At 43.2% G+C, this 23324-nt stretch overlaps 1 protein-coding gene across 13 annotated transcripts in view; it reads left to right on the plus strand.

The window, feature by feature from the left end:
* Nucleotides 1-23324, plus strand: part of ATP9B (ATPase phospholipid transporting 9B (putative)) — a 308184-nt gene that overhangs the window by 231064 nt on the left and 53796 nt on the right. For 11 of the 13 annotated variants that reach the window (XM_031003705.3, XM_031003706.3, XM_063699322.1 and 8 more), the window contains 2 exons: nucleotides 1439-1551; nucleotides 4876-5124. In XM_031003705.3, the coding sequence (XP_030859565.1) occupies nucleotides 1439-1551; nucleotides 4876-5124 (362 nt within the window). The remainder of the gene's footprint in view (nucleotides 1-1438; nucleotides 1552-4875; nucleotides 5125-23324) is intronic. The other 2 variants (XM_063699327.1, XM_063699326.1) reach the window with 1 other exon arrangement.

Raw genomic sequence — 23324 nt, forward strand, 5'->3', positions numbered from 1 at the left:
GGTGAAAGCACCACATATGGCAGCACCTTGTGAAATAAGTGCACACACCCCCCGGGGACAAGGTGAAAGCACCACGCATGGCAGCACCTTGTGAAATAAGTGCACACACCCCCCGGGGACAAGGTGAAAGCACCACGCATGGCAGCACCTTGTGAAATAAGTGCACACACCCCCGGGGACAAGGTGAAAGCACCACATATGGCAGCACGTTGTGAAATAAGTGCACACACCCCCCGGGGACAAGGTGAAAGCACCACATGTGGCAGCACGTTGTGAAATAAGTGCACACACCCCCCGGGGACAAGGTGAAAGCACCACGCATCGCAGCACGCTACATACATATCCAGAGGGTATTTGAGCTTCCCTGTGCTACTTTGCTTCTATAAAGCCAAATAAATAAAACATATGCACATGTAATATGTGTATTTTTAGGTTAAGTGAGATCTCTTTGTCACCTAATACATGGCCCAACTTTTCTGGCAGTCCTCCTCAGTAAGGACTGTGGTACTTGAGGAGCAGGCATTAGGGAAGCACATTCAGATAGCCCAGTACTTGGAAAACACTAAAGAGAAGCCGTCCTATCTTTCACAGACCTCCTGTCTGTCATTCCAAGGGACACACATACATGCTAAGGATTAAACACATCTGGAATATCCGTTTCTGTTCAGCTAAAAAGACTTAATTTTTTGAAATAGGTTTTTTAAAAAATTAATGGACACCCTAATTTGGGGCTCGTTGATGTCTTTCTCAGGCAGTGTTCTATATTGTAATTATAAAGGTGGTGACTCAGTTTTCTAGTTTTATGTCCGCCTCTTTCAGAGCAGGCAAAAGTTGCATTCGTTCCAAATAACAGATCTGAGCTGAAAGGCAATGACGGACTTTCTTCATATAACTAGAGCCCTTCTCATTATTAAACGTTGTTAGAGGCTGCGTGTGCAGTGGCTCACGTCTATAATCACAACACTTTAGGAGGCCAAGACAGAAGGATCGCTTGAGACCAGGCTGGGCAGTGTAGGGAGTCACTGCCTCTACAAAAAACAAAAAAATTAGCTGGGTGTGTTGTCGTGCGCCTGTAGTCCCAGCTATTCAGGAAGCTGAGGCAGGTGGATCACTTGAGCCCAGGAGGTGGAGGCTGCAGTGAGCTGTGATAATGCCACTGCACTCCAGCCTGGGCAACAGAGTGAGACCCAGTCTCCAAAAAAAAACCACACAAAAATGTTATAAAGGTACCTTGACATGCTAGGGAGAAAATATCTTGTTCTTCCTATTAAAATGAAAATAGTAGCAAGTAACAATCTTAATGCTACTTTGTATTATACAGTTGGGCATCCCAGCTGCTTCAGCACATGGATGTGCAGCGTGCCTGCATGGTAGGAAAGCTGGGCGTTCCCGCAGGCCTCCTGCGTTAATGTGTTTGCTGTTGTCCCCTTTATCCTAGGAACCCTCACCCAGAATGAAATGATATTTAAGCGGCTGCATCTGGGCACCGTGTCCTATGGCGCCGACATGATGGATGAGATCCAGAGCCATGTCAGGGACTCCTACTCACAGGTAAGTGGGTTCCTCCTGCACGGGGTCTGCTTCCACACACATCCCGCGCCATGAGTCCAGCCGAGCCTCGTGTGTTCCCATCTGTAAATTAGCACACTTCTCGGTGGTCTTAACATCCTGCTACTTCAGTCGTGTGTTCGAATATACGAATCGGGAAATCGTCTTTGATGAGCATTTGTATATGAGTGAAATCGTAGAAGGCATAGTGTGCTGAAGTCATTTATTCATATCACATTTTACTAGTGAGTTATTTGTAAAAAATTATTCAGTAAACATTGTAGTTGAAGAATATTCAGTAGGATACTACATCAATATGTTTTCTAACAGTCCTGTTTTTCTCTATAATAAAATGTTCTCATATTTTTAAAGGTACATTCTTTTTTTGCCTTTTCGGTAGATAAAAGTAGACACCATAGTGTTGGGAATCTCGTATCTGTCATTCACCTACCTGTCATCAGTGCCCAGGTGGTGATGTTTCATCTGTAGGTGTTCTTCATTATTATTATATTATGACATGAAGCTCAAATATCACATTCTTTCATCTGTAAATATGTATTATGTGCCCCTAATTGATAAGGACTCTGCCTTTCGTTGGGGCCAAAGCTCCCTAAAGTTCTGAGAACAGGAATTAGAGTTGAGTAACCCTTATTCAAAATGCTTAGGACCAGAAATATGTTGGATTCTGGATTTTTTTAGATTTGGAATATTTGCATTATCCTTACTGGTTGAACACCTCTAATCCGTTATCTGAACATCCCTTTGAGCATCAATGGCGTTCAAAAAGCTTCGAGTTTTAGAACATTTCCAATTTTAGATTTTTGGATCAGGGATACTCAACCTGTATTTGCTTTTAAAACAGGATTTAGCCTAGAGGCTGTACCACTTGCCGGAGATTTTGCAGGCAGGGTTGTGTATAGAGTCTGTCCATGGACCCAAGTCATCCTAACAGCCGCATTCCTGCTGTAGGCACCTCATAGCCACCACACTGAGCACAGCCCTGGCCGTGAGGAGTGTTTCCTTGTCATTCATTTGCATTTTTTTGTGCCTGTCATAATTTGAAGTCATTGATTCAGTTTCATCAAACCTGGAGATCTGAGAGAATCAATTTAAGTGTGCGTCACAAATTTACACCTTCTGAGGCCCTTTTTCTGCCTGTTTGTTGATTTATTCTGAATATAGTAATCCACATAATAATGAGCTAAGGCCTATCAGGTTCAAAATTGTACATAGCTCACCCTGGGGGGGTGACAGTTCCCAGCGCTGCATGGCACTGCTCCCCGAACTTGCAGAGGCCACCCTTCAAAAGTATACACAGCCCACCCTGGGGGTTGACAGTTCCCAGCGCTGCACAGCACTGCTCCCCGGACTTGCAGAAACCACACTTCAAAAGTGTACACAGCCCACCCTGGGGGGTGACAGTTCCCAGCGCTGCACAGCACTGCTGCCCAGACTTGGAGAGGCCACCTGGTGATGTCAGCTGTGGAGTCTAGGAGACTTTTTGTATTTACAGTAATTTGTTTCAAACTTGATTTTCGCAGAGACTAGACTAAATGACACTTTCCCATTGCTGCGTTTCTACTCTTGACAACTCCAGAGTAGCATTCAGTGGTCAGCACTGTATTCAGTTTTTTGAAAACCTTCTCTTTCTTGTATACTTGCTACCAGTCTGGCATAAGCTTTACAGTCGGCATGCTGTCAAATGGAAGAAGTCTCATATGTGTATATATTTAGCATATGGAATGTTTATCCACACACATAAGCAAACAAACATATGTACACAGCCAAACACTTTATTATTTTGGATGTAATTCATTTAGATACGGAATATTTGTAACCTAGGATATTTATTAATAGGAGAAAAGTCTTAAAAGGAGAAGGAATACAGTTTCTCCCAGGAATCTATTTCTGCGTTGAAATAGTATCAGATGAGATCTGCTTTTTAAAAAAAAATTATCTATGAATGTAATTTTAATAGCTTCAAATAAGTTATTAGGAAAAAATTAAAAGCAGAAAAGATGAAGCATCATTATATAAACACAGTAAATATTTATTGTGCTTCCACCTAAGAGGACTTTTAAAATCATTTTTGCTGAAAGCTTCTGTTAGTTGAACAGACAGTACTTCTTATGTGAAATTGATCTGATTCTCTATTGGTATTCTGTTTTATTACTAAGATGACAGGAGTCTAGTAGGTCCACTGCCATGCAACACAGATCTTTTATAACCTGATTATATTTCCCCACTGGAGGCATTTGGTGATAGAGGGCATAATCTTTCATGGAATTTGTGTGAAATTAAATTGTACAAGCATCAATAAACATCACGTAGTTTGGAAGGAGGGAGCCAGCTGAGTTTGCTGTCTCGCAGCAGCGTGAGCAGGCGCAGATGGGCTGGGTCCCCACTGAAAGGCAGCACCAGCTGAGCAGAAAGTTAAACCCTTCATTAGACAGCACTGTAATTTGATGGGCAGGAGATTCACAGTTCATTGGATCTGTTCACCCAGTCCAAGCGTGAGAGCCTTGGTTTCTAAGGAGGATTGTCATGAGTTACTCCGAAGTTAACTGAAGAAACGTTTGACGTCCTGTTGGGGTCGGGGGGAGTGTCCTCTGACACCCTCCGCCACGTAGGAGGTGAATAATAAAAAGTTATTGCTTTGGTGGTGCCGATGAAATCTCTTAAACACGGCTGAGCCCGAGGAGAGCCAGGCACACACATAAGCCCTAAATGGGGACTTGCTTTAAGAGAGCAGGATTCTGAGATATGACACGGGGTCATTTTTCCTCTGAATGCAACTTAGGATTGTATTTGGTTGTTATTATCCACAAAACTAGACTGTCTAAACTCAGAGACTACTGAGAGCAGGATTAATTTATGGTGTTAAGGGAAGATTCTTAAAGATTTTGTCCTGCTTTTAGCTTTGTACAACATTATTTAAAGAAAGCTGAAAGCAGTTGTGAGTATACCATTTCATTTTGTTCTTTAATTGACTCTGCTTTTAGAAGTCATGAATAAATAGGAGTTAAGGACATAGCAAATTAGTGCCATTGTTGAAGTGAATACAGTAAAAATAAATTGTCAGATTTTTAAGTAGTATAGTGAATATTTTGGTGTATTTAACAACCTGGATATATTGAAGTGCTTCATAGTACTAGGCTTAAAAAAATACCTCATTAATCAGTGCTTTATAGGAGATAATCAGAATCAAATCAGGCTGCTTATTTCTAGCTACTTTGCTTGTAAAAATCATATATGTTAATAATTCCATGTTAACTAGATAGTTCTCTTTGCTCTATCTTTAATTATGTGACGTTTCATATTCTAAAGATGCAGTCTCAAGCTGGTGGAAACAATACTGGTTCAACTCCACTAAGAAAAGCCCAATCTTCAGCTCCCAAAGTTAGGAAAAGTGTCAGTAGTCGAATCCATGAAGCCGTGAAAGCCATCGTGCTGTGTCACAACGTGACCCCCGTGTATGAGTCTCGGGCCGGCGTTACTGGGGAGACTGAGTTCGCAGAGGCTGACCAAGACTTCAGTGATGAGAATCGCACCTACCAGGCTTCCAGCCCGGATGAGGTCAGTCAAAGCACAAAACCGTGGGAGCTTGTCCGTTCCATTTGGACTCCAGAGTCATGAGGATTCATTCTTTCTGGGATGGGGAATATAGAGGAGCAGTTTACCGTAGCTTTAATGTATGTTTTAGCTGTATGTGGAAAACTGCCCAACCTATTCCAGCATGTAGCCTCTGACGTAGCCTGGGCCTTGCACATGCAAATGTGCGGCCGCCACGTCTCAGCACATCCCAGAACACCCAGGGCTGGTCACAGGGAACAGCATGAGAAATACCAGCAAGGTTTACTGATTCCGTAAACTAATTTGTGTCAAAGCTGCATTTTATAAAACTGTTGAAGTTTGGGACTGTTCTTATGGCTACAGATTCCGTGTCCAAATTGAATCATCAGGTTTCCATATTAAATTTCCACATATTTTGCCAGATTTTCAATACAGGGCATTTATTTCAAAAGAAAATCAGAATGTAAATAATTTCCAAAGCCTACAGAAATGGTAAGATCTTAAACATGGTAAATTAGTTATTTCTAACTTTACATCACTCTTTGATTTTTAGATCGGGAAAATTCATTATTAAATTTGTTTAATTAATGTCTTAGTATATTTTATATACAGTTTTATGTACACTTTGTCCCTTCAAGGTCCTTGAGGTAGTTCTGTAAAGTAATCAAGCCAACCACGGACGCACTATAAACCAACTAGTGTCTTCCGATACTTTGTAAAACTGTGTCATATACATAAATAATTGGTGGGGGCAGGGCGTACCTTCAGTGAAAATAAAAAGAAAAAAATCAGATCTAATGTTTTAAAGAGAGGAGTCTGGTGGTTCTGGTTGACGAGTTTATTACAAAAGAGCGCCATCATCCCCCTCTGTAATGGAATAGGATCTCAGCCAAGAGACAAGACGCAACTTCACACCCACCAGGATAACAGGAATCAAAAAGACAGACCATAGCAAGGACTGAGAGGATGCGGAGGAACTGGAACCTGCGTGCACTGTGGGTGGGATCGGAACAGGGTGCAGCCACTCTAGAGAACAGTCTAAGCGTTCCTGAAACAACTGAACATGAAATTACCATATGCCCCGCCCGAGAGACATGAGAACAAAGACCCGTATGTTAATGTTCACAGCAGTGTTAGAGCCGGGAGGTGGAGGCAGCCCAAGTGTCTGTCAGCTATCAAACAAGAAATAAAATGTACTCTGTTCGCACACATGGAGCATCATACAGTCATAAATGGCAGGAAGGAGCCACGTCTATGATGGCATCGAGGCACCTTTGAAACCTTTTGCTCAGTGAAAGAAGGCAGGTGCAGAAGGCAACCTGCATGCCTGTGTGATTCCATTGCCATGACATGTCCAGAGCAGACAGACCCATGGAGACAGAGAGCAGAGCAGCAGGTACCAGGGTCTGAGGAGTGATCCCCAGCAGGTAGAAGGTCAGGGGCTGAGGAGTGATCCCCAGCAGGTAGAAGGTCAGGGGCTGAGGAGTGATCTCCAGCAGGTAGAAGGTCAGGGGCTGAGGAGTGATCCCCAGCAGGTAGAAGGTCAGGGGCTGAGGAGTGATCTCCAGGAGGTAGAAGGTCAGGGGCTGAGGAGTGATCCCCAGCAGGTAGAAGGTCAGGGGTGGTGGAGTGATCCCCAGCAGGTAGAAGGTCAGGGTCTGAGGAGTGATCCCCAGCAGGTAGAAGGTCAGGGTCTGAGGAGTGATCCCCAGCAGGTAGAAGGTCAGGGGCTGAGGAGTGATCTCCAGTAGGTAGAAGGTCAGGGGCTGAGGAGTGATCTGCAGCAGGTAGAAGGTCAGGGGCTGAGGAGTGATCCCCAGCAGGTAGAAGGTCAGGGGCTGAGGAGTGATCCCCAGCAGGTAGAAGGTCAGGGGTGGTGGAGTGATCCCCAGCAGGTAGAAGGTCAGGGGCTGAGGAGTGATCCCCAGCAGGTAGAAGGTCAGGGGTGGTGGAGTGATCCCCAGCAGGTAGAAGGTCAGGGGCTGAGGAGTGATCCCCAGCAGGTAGAAGGTTTCTCTTAGGGGGATGAAAATGTTTTGAAATAGATTATCGCGTTGGTTACGCAACTCTGTGAATATGCTGAAATCAATTCAATTGTACATTGTAAATGGGTGAATAGTGTCTCCATAAAGCTATTTAAACAAAAGAAGATGCAAAGTGAGTGTAGGTTCCATGACTATTGAATGAGTAGAAAATTAAGATTCTTCACAAAGACAAAGCAAATTCATAGGTTAAAAAACTAAAATCTTAGAAAGTGTTAGGAATACTGATTCAATTTCTGAAAGTATGGATATGAAAGCTGCTCAATTCTAATTCCACAGACAGTGGAAATATGAGCCTAAAACCCCACTGTTGCTGATCAGCATGTGGGCCAGACAGACGGAGGCATGTGGAGAAGAGGCAGGAAGAATTGGGTGGAGAGGCGTGAGAGAGCCTCTTTCCCTGGTGATAATACATCTTGCAGCAGAGACTCAAGTCCTTGCTGTGGAAGGGTGAGAATAGGGACAGACCGTAGCCGCCATGAGGAAGCGGAGCTGGCGTGTGTGCGCCTCGTCATGCGCAGTACGGGGCTTGCAGCACTGGGAAGGGCATCACCATTTTGCTGATTAAAATTAAGAAGTCAGAATATACAACTATGCGTTCAGAATGTTTGGAAAATTGCCTTATGAGTAATAACTACAACAGATTTGTAGCTCAAAGAAGACAGAACAGAATAAATAAATGTGTGTTGATAATTGAGGAGGAGCTATGCTGGCTGCAGAGCTGACCAAGGGTGGCAAGCAACTTTTACTTTAAAATTGCCTGAAAGCAGGAGTCTCTTGTCTAGGCTTCTAGAAGCAGAAGAATTCTACCACATTATGGCTCAGGAACAACCAGTAATGTCATTCATCTTTTTTTCCTTGAGAGTTGGCTGTGACTGTGTCCTGACAAGGCACAAACTTCCAGGATCATGGGACTAGATCTCGTGTCCTGAAGGCACTTCTCATGTCTATGTGCAGATGTGGGAACCACTTTCCTGGGGAAGGAAAGATATACACAGAAGCAAGTGGTTTTTAAACTTGTCTGTACATCAGGCAGACTTCCAGGGTTTTTTTTTTGTTTCCTTTTTTAAAATACTTATCTTTTTATATATGCACGCTAGCACCCCCATTACAGAAATGCTGGGCTGGGGCCAGGCGTGGTGTGTCATGCCTGTCATCCCAGCACTTTGGGAGGCTAAGCTGAGCGGATCACCTGAGGTCAGGAGTTTGAGGCCAGCCTGGCCAACATGGCGAAACCCCGTCTCTACCAAAAATATAAAAAATTAGCCAGGTGTGGTGGCAGGCTCCTGTAATCCCAGCTACTTGGAAGACTGAGACAGGAGAATTGCTTGAACCCAGGAGGCGGAGGTTGCAGTGAGCCAGGATCACGCCACTGCACTCCAGCCTGGGCAACAGAGCAAGACTCAGTCTCAAAAAAAAGAAAAGAAATGCTGGGCTGGGGCTGGACATTTCTCCATTTTGAAAATCTAAAAGGTTACACCCCACAATTGAGAACCACTGCATTTTATATATCTTTCCTTTTGACTTACTTTTAGGACTTGAGGCAAATGCTGAAGTTTGATAAACGGGTGAATGTGAGGATGTGAGGCCCTCCTCCACCAATATTTTAAGTTTTCTGTACACTTTTCGTGGTGGTGACTCTCAGTGGGTTCAGCTGAGGTTGTCCAGGGGACAGATATAAAGATCCCCTGATACGGTGACCTCAGGAAGAAGAAAGCCTAAATGCGCCAGCAGATTTATGGTATTTGACAAAGTATAAGCCACGGCTAGACTTCAAGGAAAACAAGCTTGCTTATTTAAAACTTTAGTTACATAGGCATTTTTCTTTTTGTTGTTTAGTCAAGATACTAACTTACTCTAACCAAAATATACTAATTTAGCAATTATGACATGTCATTAGCCATGTAAGAACCTAAAGGATGGTGAAAAAGTAGCCAAAACGATGAAAGTGGTTTTTTTAAACATGGGTAGTTGAGAACATGGATCACTCATCTCCCCTCAGACTCTGCGGATCACAGGTTGGCTTTCCGTCTTTCTCTACACTCCATTGCTTTCCTGTCTCCAGATAAGTATCAGTGATGCCACCGTGATGGCACAGCCCTGCATCGCAGCCAGTACACGTTCCTCTCTGTCACCATCACCGGAGCTTCTGTGTTTCATTGAGCCTTTCGTGAGAATCTCTGTCCCCGGTGTGGCTGGGCGCACTTGCACGCAGCCATGCAGCCTTCCCTCGTGGCAGGCTTTTGCTGTCAAACCCGTAATGCCTTCTGTTCCCGAGACCTCTCTGAGTAACTCCATGTGCCTGCCGCCTTCCCTCCAGTCATTCCCATGCACAGCGTTGAGACCGGTCTGCTCACGCGCCTTCGCGGAGGTGCCTTCACAGAGGTGCCTTCGCGGAGGTGCTGGTCTTGGCTTCCCTGCTTGGGTTCGACCAGTGCCCCATCCAGATGCTCTTCTGGCCACATCAGTAATTCATGATGGTGGGTACATGTGGATTGGGTGGTGCCTTTCTGTGGACTGGCATAAAGGGATCATTTACTTTTTCCTAAATGCAGTTATATTACTGTGTGAAATTTCTGTAGTCACTCCGTTACTTTTATAATTATTCAGAGCATTTTGTTCAGCAAGGCTGCACCAAGCTTGTATGGAGCTGCATCCTGGCACTCGCTCGTTTGCTCCTTCTGTGCTCTTCCCTAGCCTGACATCCCTTGGCTGCCCTCACCCCAGGCTGGGGGTCCCCAGCTGCCCATTGGCTCGTGGGACTCCCATGTGTCTTCTGGGTGGGCATCCCTCTCCGTGTTATCACAGGTTCTGAGTAGCAGGCTTTATCTTCCTTACGCCACATCTGCCTTCTTTTCAGGGGCTCACGAGCGTCGCCTGCTGAGCGAACCTTGGCTGTGTGGGAAGATGGTGCGGGGAGCTACTGGTCAAGTGGGAGGAGGGGAGTAAAACACATCTGTAGGAATATTGGTCCTTAAAACTATATTAGTGGAAGTTTAAGTAGGAGCTAGTTTCCTATAGTTTAGCAAGGCCGTGTCCCAAAGTTTAGATGGTATTTGCCTTTTTGGTACAATGTGAAATTACGATAAAGAACTTAAGTTCCTTCTTGTGAATCACATTGTCACTTCCCTCTTTTCAGAAAGTAATTGGCAAAGTCTGTGAAAATTGGGATCAGTTGAAGTATTAGATTTCAGAAAAGCTCCAGAATACAATGTCATCATCGTATAGAGTTTTTCAACTTTGAGGAAATGTGGAAACCCAAGCTCCACTCTTCCCATTCCCTGTCAGCGCGCTGTTGCCTACACCTTTCTGTCAGTGGGCACGATTGTTAAGCTTCCTTTAGTCATCAGCCCTGTTATAGTTCATAGATTGTGTTGACTGATAGATACGTAAAAATCTCTGTAGCTAAACTCAGAACCACATTTGGAATTGGGGTGTGTGTATGTGTCCCAGATCTATTTATTTAGTAAAAGAGAATCTGAGCGAAGAGGCGTAGTTCCACATCATAAGCAAATATGGGCATTTAGACTGACAAGACGATGAGTTGAGACTTGTAAGATTTATCAGTTGCTGTCTTCTTAGCATTCTAGTGTGGGCTGTGAGACAAACACAGGTCATGAGCAACTGCTCTGTAAGAGGAAGCAAGCCCCCATATTCCTATCAAGAAGGGGTTGAACACATTGTTTTTTCTGTTATGGCATTCTGGAAATTCTCAAAAATGTCATGTGATTATGTATTGAAAAAGAAGGATTTTCCTGCCATAAGTATGAGAAACCTAGACTAGAGATTTTTCCCAAAGAAAACTGTATTTGAAGTTTTAAAAATACTGTATTACATATTTACCATATTACCTTATTCCACATTTTTTATTCAAAATATCTGGGATTTTTTATTTTTAAGTTTTAATATAAGTCATAACACTCTTTGAATCTTAAATTGGGAATTCACAATAGAGATTTCATTGACTCTAAGATTATTAAAAATTTAGAGAAACTATAGACATTGCTAATCTTACAGTTAAATTTTTTTACTTGTCTAAAATGTCTTTCTACTTGGGAAATTGGACAATGATAAAAAATAGCAGAACATTAAATAACCTTTTAAAAATCTCTAAAACGTATTTTAAATCTGAAAATGAAAACAATAGATTTCATCATAATTTTTAAAGAGCTCTATTGATGCAATGTTTGCAAGTCCCTAAAGCCTCAGGAAAATCATCTAAATGGTTCATTATTTAGCTTATTGAACTTTGCTGCAGTTAGGTTGACGGATGATAGCAGTGTTTCCCGATCACCAAAGTACCGTTTTAAAAGCATTTTTTATCGAATAAAGTGCTTAGAATATTGCACCCTGGAGCTTTATTTAGGGAAATGGTTCAATTGATGTTTTCTATTTAACCTCAGCTCTGACCTATCACAACATCTATGGTTAATAAGCAACATTATCATTTGAGAGACTTAACTAGTTTCATCCACTGTGCACCCACCCACACCATCCTCTTAAAACCCTGTTTGTGGCGCTGTGTCATCTCGGTCTTTAGGAAGGATGCAGTTTAGTAAGTAGAGTGCCCTAGTTTTAGTCGCTGATACACAGTTGCTCTTCTTCAGGAAATAAGCAGTCTTTGATTTTCATTTTTCCTGAAGGAGAAACAGTCTTTCTCCTTACCTACACATGTGCATAGATGAATCTGTATTATACAAATAATTGAATTCTGAGGAATTAATTTTAAATCCTTAAAGGTCCTGTGAGGCATAAGCAATTAAACAGTTGAAGTGTGATGTGTCTTGTGTGGTATGTTTGGTGATACGATACTTGAAGGTAGATGTGATGGTGATTGTCAAAGTGTAAATAACTGATTTCTTATTCATAATGTGGAACCTACTTATGCCCCGGTCATTGTTTCTTATGATAAGTGATCAATATTTCATTTTCTCTAAGAGAGTAGAAAGTTCTGCTTGCCTATCACTTGCTCTCCGCAGGCTCAGCATAGCAGGCTCTAGCTGAGCAAACGTTAAATGCTCTCTGGAAGTTCCCTCACAGAATTAAAATTCAGCCCTGTTTAACTGTTAGGGCATATGTCCAGTGCAGTCGCAGGACACCAGCACCGAACTAGTGGCATGAGCCCTCGGAGAAGGACAGAAGCTCGGTGGGCAGAGCCTCTGAGTGCAGAGGGTGTCAGCTCAAGCGCTGAAGGCATGGGGTGGAAGGAACTTTGAAGACCGCCGGCTTCTTTTGGTCCAGAAAGAGTGACTGTGATTCTTAATGACTGCTTATTCCTCTAGACTAGCTGTTTAGTAGTCTCATTCTTTTCCCTCTGTGGCTGCGTTTTCTCATGTTGGTAAGTTCCATATTTAAATAGTATTTCAGAATGTAGCTGTCATCGCCTGACTCCAGTATTTATTTGCAAGAATCAGCTAGAATTAATGACAGAGCACAAGTGGGTTATTAATAGTATTGCTTTTGGGTTTACAGAAGTAGGCACTAATGCATGAGGTGTGCTGTATTTTTTAATTCATTTTATCGTGTGTGCCTATTGAAGCAAGACTAATTGTGGGGTTTTGTCAAATATATTTGTGAGGAGCAAATCATTGTCAGTGACATAAAGCCTTCACTCTGTGACCTTCAGGACCAATAGAGAATAAATACTACGTAGCCTATCTGTGAATATTGATTAGCAGCTTTTTCAGATGATCAAATTGCATCTTATGTTAATAATTCCATTAAAATATAAAGATGATTATAATAACCACAATCAAAAATGATGAAATCTCAGTGATTAAATTATGATGTATAAAGTGCATGGTAAGAAAATGTATATTTACAGTGTAGCGGGTAGCTGCCTCTGTGAACTGCTAATATGATAAAGGAAATTTCTTCCTAGCTTTTAAGAACAGTACCACAGAAATTTCTGAATAATGGAATTATAGAGAATTATTAATGATAAGAATTGCCCCGTATTTTGTATTCTCTCATATGATATTACTTCTGGCTGTGCTACTCTTGGGTCTGTTTCTCAGAGTGGTTATTTAGCATGGAGAAGTGCAAGTGTGTAAACAAATTGCCTGTGGCAGAGATTACTTTAACTGTGTTGCTAAGCAGCCTGTGCATGAGATTCAGCTCAGGTTCCCACTTACATATATTTTTTTGCATTCACATCTTAGTTATTTTTTGCCTTTGAATTGTCAAGAATCACATTATTAGAAATTTCTGACAGCTCAGTATCAGAGAACTAGTCATTTGAAATGTACTAAGCCTTTAAATTCTGGTCTTTCTGCATTTCAGAGAAAAATATCCTAGGGATTACTTCCTATCATAATGTCAGGCAGCAGTTAATTCCATATTAATATAGAAGCACACGAGGGGTACTTGATAAACTACTCTGCCAGTTTTTTATTGAATACGGACACAATCGCTTTGAAAGAGAAAATCAAGTGATGACATCGGAAACATGATTATTAGAGAGCTCCTGACTGAATAAAGAAAAATCTAAATGACGAATGGCCGGTCGTGCAGGTGGAGATTGCGTTCTGTGGTTGCCTGCACCATCCCTGATAGCATCCAGAGAAAACAGGGAAAAATGTCCACTGCAACCTTCCACCCGCCGCCTGAATGTGAGGGCTGCAGCCACGTGTCACCTGCTGCTGTGGAGACAGATTCTGAGCCGCACACCTGAGAATTTCCATCCACCCCTCAGCAGCCTCCTTTCTTCCCATGTCTGTCCTGTTGGCAGCTAACACATTTAGTATACAGTCCAACCAAAGACTGCAAATAATAACCTCAAAGAAGCTGTGGCAAAGAGGGCAGAGATCAAAGTGGTCTCTGTGGGAAAGTAGCTCTTGCAGGGATCCACCTCCCAAATGTGGTCAGCAGTAGCAGTGACCTCAGGACAGCAGCCCCACCGCAGCGCAGCCAACATGTCAGAGAGCACCTGGTACCCTCACCAGATGCCATGTGCATCAAGAGAAAGAAATGAACATATGTTAACTTGGCATCAAACTGAAAACTCAGTAAGAAGAAGAACAAAACCAAAGGAAAGTGGGAGGAAGAAAAAGTAAAGGAAAACATACAAGTAATGATTGAGTAAGCAGTAATTCAAAAGCTGATTCTTTGAAAGGTTAAATAAAGTCGGAAGATTATTGGCAAAACATAATAAATACAAAACAGCGAATGTAAACTAAGTTCACACGTATGAAATTATCCATATGTAAGAGTGTATAATAAACAAGTAGGCTTAAATGTTTATAAGAGAATATGAAACACAGCTCAAATGCTTATGTTTTCAAAGACAGTAAAATAACTGTTTTCTGGAGAAATATAAATTTCAAAATTGACTCCATATAAATCTGAGTAGACGAGAAAATAAATTTAGAAAAATCACCCAAAATGGCTTTTGACCAGTTTTATAGGTCAGTTGTTTTGAGGCACAAATAAATCACATACTGTAAGAACTTTTCTTGAGCAAGAAAAAGTTTGGCAATGATGTCTAAGGACACAAAAAAAGCAGAAGTTCTGAAAAAAATGATAAATTGAATATCAGAGTAAAACTTATTTTTTTCAAAAGACATTTATTAAGAAAATAAAGACAAATTAGGATTTCAACATGAATTTGAAAAAAAAAAGAAAATAAAGATAAGCCACGGACTTGTAGGAAATGTTTGCAGAATACTTACCTGATAAGTGACTAGTATGCTGAATATATAAAGAATTCTCAAAACTCAGTAATGAGAAAACATCACCTGAATTTAAACATTGGCAAAAGATTTGAACAGCTACATCACCAAAAGAGATATGAATATTGACTGTAAAATACCATAAAAGTAGTGATTTGTGGGGTCTAATATAGAAAAAATATTAAGATACATGATGATAATAGCCAAAAGTCAAGAGGCGATTGATGTCAATGGGAGTAAATTACTCTAAGGTCTTTAGAGTACAGGTAAAGGTGCTGATTTACTTAGACTTTGATAAGTCCAGGATTATGCTGGCAACAGTGGGATGACTGCCAAAGAGCAGTAAAAGAGCATGTACCTCTCCGGGGTGATGGAAACGTGGCCATTGCGTGGTAGAATGCACACAGAGCTCCTTGCAGAAATGGCTGATTCTAGAACCAAGGCAGGAAATACCCAGACTGAGCCTGGAGCATCTGGTACTGCCAGAAAGTAAGGAATTGCTCAAAGCCAGCAAACAAACAGGAAAAGCTGCCTGCATGGCAGAGGATGTGTCAGAGGGACACAGAAGCCAACTGGAAAAGCTCCCTGTGGTGAATGCTACAACAGCATGAGCAGATGAGCAGCAGAGTCAGTTGTACTGGATTATAGCCCATAGTATGAAACAAATAATGCATGAGTCCAAACTGATATGAATAAATAAATGAATGGGAGAGAAAGATCGCCCATGCAGAAGGATTCCTGTGCAAAAGGATCATGTATGTAGCTACTGAACCCGCAGGTTGGGGAGCATAATTCCTCCTCCTTTAGGTGTGGGCTACACACGATGACTTCCTCCCAAAGAGCATGGTGTGAAAAGGGGAAAGGAAGAGTAGCTTGACGACCTCAGTCAGGTGAGTAGGGTCAGCATCAGCAGTGAAAAGCCGCGTTGCTAGACGCAGCCCCCACAGGATGTGGTCAACAGCAACTCACCTTCATGGTCTTCCTCCCCAGCCCCACAGCCCCAGTCTACTCGTGAGAAAATCATCAAACAAATAAAACTGAGCAATACTTACAAAATACCCGGCCAGTACTTCTCAAAACTGTGGAGGTCATCAAAAACTAGGCAGGTCCAAGAAACTGTAGCAGCCAAGAGAAGACATGAAAACTAAATGTGACATCCTGGATGGGACCTGGGACAAGACAAGGACTTGAGGTAGGAATGAAGGACGTCTGAATCAAGTATGGATTTAAGCTTTTAAAAATTGAACCTGCTGCTTGCTCAGATTTTATTGACAACTTGAAGAAACACTGTGTATATGCACCTTTCAGAAAATTACCAAATAAAAGTTCAGATATGTTTTAAGTGCTTTGTCTTTTTTTGTGGTTATTTTACAACAGTGGTTTAGCCAGTTTCTTCTTTGTGGTATCTGGCCTTTAGTATTTATCTTGTAATTGTATGGAAGACACAGGGTCACTGCAGGATAGCACGACTTCAGATCCCACTGTAGATCACCCAGTAATATTTCCTCTGCAGAACGAGGTGACCACTCCGGGTGGTGTAGTCTTCCTTTAACTCGTGTCCTTGTGAAATTGGAAAAATGTTAAAAATGTTAGGGAAGAAAAGTGTGTTTCTGGGCACAGGGTCATCATGACCAGCTGTGTGGTATTCTGGTGAGTGCCAGCATCTCGGCCACCCATTTCACTCACACCTGGTTGTGCCTTCACTGGAGGGTCTTGGATGTTCTGGGACCTGCAGTGGAAGGAAGCAAGGAAGGGCTTCTCAGCTTCACTTTCAGGCAAGTTGGAGACCCATGTCAGACACTAAAAATAAAAGTTGAGGAACAAACATTTTAGCACTGTTAAATATTGTCTCTTGTTAAAGACACGTAAGCTGCCTTCCAGAAGTGCTTCAATAAGAAAATAAAATGCCCTTGTATATGTAGAGTGTTTGAAATGTGAGTGAATAGAGAGGGAACAGTTAACAGTTCCCTAGGGGTCCCTGCCTCTCCTGGCTAATGTGAGTGAATACAGGAGGGGCCCCCGCCTCTCCTGGCTAACGTGAGTGAATAGGGAGGGAACACTGAACAGTTCCATAGGGGCCCCCGCCTCTCCTGGCTAACGTGAGTGAATGGAGGGAACACTGAACAGTTCCTTCCGTAGGGGTCCCTGCTTCTCTGGCTTGTGCTGTCCTCCTCATTGTTTCCTTCCCTACGTCTCCACTTAACATGACAAGTCCTGTGGCTGGAATCACTGTCCTCAGTGTCTCTCCCACGTTGATAGCACAAAAAGATTTAAGGAAACCGGCCTAAAGAATATCTGTACTGTATTTCCATTTCATTTATTGCCAGAATTTAGTTTCTAGTTCCTCGGGATTAAACTGATTGTAGAGGTGATGCATGTATGTGATTCTCCATGTAAATAAATCTAAAATAAAGTCCTGAAGCAAATATTGCCATGACTTCTGCATCTACAGAGCTTGGCTCACAGGAGTACTCTTTGATTTAATTAATTTATTGTTAACCTATTTGCTTCTTTCAGGTGATTTGCATTTTATATGCAAATAAATGGTTGAGAGGCACTCTAGTAACTTCAGGGAGAGAGCGACTCTCTTTAAACTCAGAGCCCAGATTGCTCTGCAGCAGCCCTGTGCTCACCAGGCTGTCCAGGCCCTGGAGAGTCCTGACATGGAGTGCCGAGAACGTGCCCATTTATGGTTTTGCCCGTGTCTTCAGAATTCCACTCAGCTTTCCACTTTTAAATCATTTTAAATAGGAGATCTTTTAGCTTTCATTTATTCAAGAAATAAGTCATTGTGCTTGTTCCTGAGTCTACATCGGTGAGCACAGTGCACCTGGACCTGTGTGGGGAACTGAGGTTCTGGGAGGGAAGGAGCCCGGACCCGGGAGTGTTGGTCCCAAGAACGCAGTGGAGGCGCAGTGCGAGTACGTCCTCTTCCAGGGGAAGGGGAGGGGCACACAGCACTCTGATCAGGTGGTCAGCGGGGCCTTCTGGAGACCTGGGGTTGAGCCGAAAGTAAGACTGCCTGGTGGAGAGTGATGGGGAGGGCCTGGCCGCAGGCGGCCGGCACTCCACACACACCAGGGGCATGAGAGCCCCAGGGCCAGGCCAGGGGGACAGTCAGAGAATGGGTCTCTAACAAATGTATTTGTCACTGAGCTAGCTGCCGTCAGTCTCCATAACTGTGTCTGTTGTTGGAAGATAAACCCCAGTCTTGCTTGGACAGCTTGATTCTGAAGTTGGGAGTTGTAATGACAGGTTGTCTTTACTGGATCTGCATATGGACCATCTGGTTGGCTGGCCATGCAGAACTCCCACCCCCCTCCGGCCCTCATTGCTTGTAGAACCCTATCCCACTTCCTCGGGATGCTGTGGGTTTTACACTGGGAGGGAGCTTACACACTAGGAAACCTCGGGATGCTGTGGGTTTTACGCTGGGAGGGAGCTTACATACTTTAGGAAAGTGTGTATATTTTAATCTCTCAAACATCTTTAGGAAGATAATAGACTCAAACTTATCAATCCTTTACGATTTTCTTTTAATTTCTACATCTACTGTCCCTAGATGTAAGTTATTTCTAAGAGCCTTCTAAAAAGAACACCATGACTATATTTCAGATATACCAAGAGAATTCGCTAGGCTGCTTTCACCTAGTCAAATCCCCACACTTACCTGCTGCAGAGCTGCAGAGCTGCAGAGCATGAAATAAGATATGAAAGCTCAAAACCAAAACCGGAGAATCTGCCGTGTCCGTGGGAACCAGTCATTCCTTTGATGTATCTTCAATAAGGAGGACCAGGTCTGCGTGAAGTACTGAGTACTTAGGTATGAATTCAGGAGCAAAGATGCTAAAAGTACTGCATGTCCTCACTGAAATTATTTTTCTTGTAGTTATTTCATCCAGCAATTTTTTTTTTTTTTTGAGGCAGAATCTCACTCTATTGCCCAGGCTGGAGTGCAGTGGCACGATCTCAGCTCACTGCAACCTCTGCCTCCCGGGTTCAAGCGATTCTCCTGCCTCAGCCCCCCAAATAGCTGGGATTACGGGCATGTGCCCACCACTCCTGGCTATGTTTAATTTTATATTATCAAAATTCTGTCCAACAATAGGCAAGTTACATGAGAACAGTAATTAAAGCATCTATCATGAAAAATGTGGATGTTCTTTTTTTCTGGTTGGCATTATATAGAGTTAATCCTCAAGATGATTACAAATTAAAAACAATTGGATGGAATCCTGGGCTAGGTATAAGAAGCTAAACTGATTTTTGTTATAAGCTGCTCTTTGCTCAAATGGATTGTGAAACCAAGCATAAACGAAATAATAAACAGATGTGAGTCACCAAATATAGAAAGCTCAGTCCTGACTGCAGTGGGGCACCAGTGAGATGACAGGGTATTCACGGAAAGATGCAATTTACAGGTCAAAATGTAATCGTAACCTTTCACTGTGTAAATTGGAAATTAGCCTCGGGAGCGTTGGCATCATTTACAGCTTGTGGAGAAGAAGTTTTATTGGAGGAAACAGTGGTAGAGCTACACCCTCACTTCCCACTGGAGATGGTGATGCACAGGTGCCACCTCCCTCCCCTTCGATGGGTGGTAGTCCTGGCTGACCCCCGCGTGCCTTTTTTGGTAATGTGGAGTGTATCGCTGATGCCCTGAATTACAGGACTACGTCATCCCTAGCACAATTTTAGACTCTCGGTGTACTTAGTAACATGCAGGAAAGTCGGAGAGGGAGAGTTCTAATTCAAGCCCCGTGGGTGACACCCGACTGAACGTTTAACACAGGCATGGGATTCCAGAGTTGTAGCGTCCATAGAACGGCAGTGCCGTCCAACCTCTAACCCAACGTCAGAATTGCGACAGCGAGTGTTGACATCTGCCACCATTGCTGCACGGCACACCATCCCAAATGTGGGGCACTGAACCATTCCAACATTCTCCTGGCTGCACCCTCGGGGCACGGTCAGGCAGCTTCCATCAGTAGGAGAGGGTTCTGACCCGGATTCCACCCCAGGCAGGGGCAGTGGGGCCAAGTGGCTTCAGCCCTGGCCACATCAGCACTTCCTCAGTGAGTATGTCCTTTACTGATTTCTAACAAAGCATGAAAATTACAAGCAAAGAATTTCCAGACAGCAGTTTCTCACAGTATTTGGCACACATTAAGCATTGAATTTGCTCCTATTTGTGTAATTTATGTTCTTACTAAGATTCTTAAGCAAAGCAGACCAAAGTCAAAATTTGCTAATTTCATTTATTTTCAGCAAAAGGAAGACACATCAATCATGTTTGAGAGTGGGAAGCTTCAGGTTTATAAAGGTCAAATTCTAGGTGCCTCCCAGAGCACAATGTTCTCAACATGCAGCAAAGTTAAATATGGTACTTCAGACAGAGTCAGACCGTCCTGAAATACAGTAGAGACTCAGGGCCTTTGATTTAGTCTTGCTTTATGTTTTATGTCTTTTTTAAGTTTTTAAATTTTAAATTATTCTGGGTACATAATAGTACATACTTATGGGGTACATGTGATATTTGATACAAGCATACAATATGCAGTGATCAAATCGGTAATTGGGATACCCGTCACCTCAAGCATTTATCCTTGCTTCGCATTAGTAATACTCCGTTTGTCGTTGCTTCGCGTTAGTAATACTCCGTTTCTCGTTGCTTCGCGTTAGTAATATTGCAGTTCCATTCTTAGTTATTGTAAAATATACATAAATTATTGTCAACGAAGGTCACCCTATCATGCTACTGAGCACTGGATCTTATTCCTTCTATCCGACTGTATTTTTGTACCCATTCACCAGCCCCCTTTATCACCCCTATCCCCAATGTCCCCGATATCCTTCCCGGACTCTGGTAACCATCATTCTACTCTCTGTCTCCAGGAGTTCAACCTTTTTTTCTTAGCTCCCACATAAGAGTGAGAAGACCCAGTGTTTGTCTTTCTGTGCCCGGCTGATTTCACTTAGCATAATGTGCCCCTGTTCCATTCACATTGTTGTAGATGAAAGGGTCTCATTCTTTAGTGATGGATGAATAATACTCCATTGTGTGTACACCACGTTTTCTTCATCCGTGCATCCAGTGAGGGACACTGAGGCTGATTCCATAACGTGGCCACTGTGAACGGTGCCACAGTACACGTAGGGGTGCCGAGATCTCTTCAGTGTACTGATTTCCTTTCTTTGGGGGATATTCCCAGGAGTGGGATTGTGGATTATATGGTGGCTCTGTGTTTAGATTGGGGGTAACCTCCATGCTGCTCTCCAGAGGGCTGCACGAATTTACATTCCCGACAACAGTGCTCCCTTTTCCCACCTCCTCCCTCGCCAGCATTTGAATTGCTGTCTTTTGGATAGAAGCCGTTTTAACTGGGGTGAGGTGATAGCTCATTGTAATTTTTATTTGCATGGCTGATGATTAAAGAATATTGAGCATGCTTTCCTATACCTGTTGGCCATTTGTGTGTCTTCTTTTGAGAAATGTCTGTTCAGATCTTTTGCCCATATTTTAATCGAATTACTCATTTTTTTCCGATTAAGTCGTTTGAGAATATACAATGATCTTGTAGATTCTGCTTATTAATCTCTTGTCAGTGGGTAGTTTGCAAATATTTTCTCCCATTCTGTGGGTTGTCTCTTCACTTTGTTGATTGTTTTCTTTGCTGTGCAGTGGCTTTTTAGCCCAATGTGATCCTGTTTGTCCATTTTTGCTTTGGTTGCCTGTGCTTTTGAGGTCTTATTCAAGAAGTCTTTGCCCAGACCAAAGTGCCCTGGAGTGTGCCAGCCTATTAGGCACATTTTCAAATTTGATTAGTGGTTTTAGATACCAAGCAGGTATTACCCATATAAGGGCATCTTTTAATTTTTCAGTCCACCCACAGATACAGATGTCAAGCAAAAAAGGGTTGAGGTCTGACTCACTCTTGGGGTGTAGTTCTTCAGCCAGCGCTGTGGGCTGAGACCAGACCCTGCCCCACATCCCACTACCTGGAGGACCAACAGGTGCTGACCAGGTACCCAACAAATTGCACTGGCCCTTACATGCAGGGTTGATTAATAAGAGTGAAGGCTCCTTTTCCCTTAAATATGGAAACGAGTTGTCTCACTTCAGAATGTTGCTTATAGAAAAATAGTAATTCTATACCATTAAGTCTTCTTAATTGCTGGTCTAATATGTAACATTTTGCTGTCCCTGAATTTATAAATAGTTAACTATATGGTCTTATTTGTTTAAATGAAATTTGTATTTCTAGATGATAAATTTGGGCTAAGGAGAAATTCCAACACTGTACATAGTCATTCCTCCTTCAGAAAGCAGGTTTTGAAGTGTGTTCAGCAGCTGGGGCTGTGGAGTAAACCAGTGGGGCTGGAGAGCCATGTGGGGAAGATGAAGGCCGTGGCCGAAGACAGACCCGGTCCCTTCTGGAAAAGGGAGCCCACAACCCCTGAGCCCCTCTCCCAGGTTCCGGGGAGGAGGGACCCCAGATGCCGGAGGACACAGGTCGTTTGTGTGACGCATTCTGTCCTCCCCAGTCTAGAGCAGGACTAGCTGGTACTCTCCCTGGAAATAGAAAATGGCACCTCAGATCACTTCTGCCCTCTGGGATGCAGATGAAGAACTTGAGTTGAGAAAAGGTGTTTGACTCTCCCATCTCTTATGCCTTTTCTGTAGAAGTGCACGTCGGATTTTGTAACTGAAATGACTGCAAATGTAGGATAGTAGTTACAGTTTCTCTCTCAATACTGCTTTTCCAGAATCATTCTATTCCATATATCATAAGCTCACTTTACTTTGTAAACTTCTTAAAATATCAGAAATTTGTAAAAGGTAAATGCTGATAGATTGAGTACGCACCATTTGAAACTGTATAAATATGTGTGTGTGTTTATTATCCTAAAACAGTTGGCCTGTTTGTCTATTTAATTCCTTAACTAGAGCCTAAAAAATGTTTGGGAAGTCACCTGAGGTCACATGACAGGGAAGGAGCGGGGGCTTTTGCACTGCAGGCCTCTCAAAAGCATGCCTATGGGGCGGGGTCAGTGGCAGTGGCATCTGGGCAGCCCTGAAAAGGAGGGACAGGTGCCTGTCACCTCCACGCAGCACCGGTGACACCATCGCGATCTCTGGCTTTGCTCCCGGCACTCCCCACTTGCACGCAGCATCTCCAGAGCCAGAAGAGACATGGCGTTAGGCTGTTTTCCGTTATCTCTGCACACTCCCTCCCCTCACATGGTGTTAGGGTGTCATCTCTGTACCCTCCCTCCCCTCACATGGTGTTAGGGTGTCATCTCTGTAACCTCCCTCCCCTCACATGGTGTTAGGGTGTCATCTCTGTACCCTCCCTCCCCTCACATGGTGTTAGGGTGTCATCTCTGCACACTCCCTCCCCTCACATGGTGTTAGGGTGTCATCTCTGCACACTCCCTCCCCTCACATGGTGTTAGGGTGTCATCTCTGTAACCTCCCTCCCCTCACATG

This window comes from Gorilla gorilla, chromosome 17 (genome assembly GCF_029281585.2).
Source record: "Gorilla gorilla gorilla isolate KB3781 chromosome 17, NHGRI_mGorGor1-v2.1_pri, whole genome shotgun sequence".
In the NCBI taxonomy this organism is placed as follows: Eukaryota; Metazoa; Chordata; class Mammalia; order Primates; family Hominidae; genus Gorilla; species Gorilla gorilla.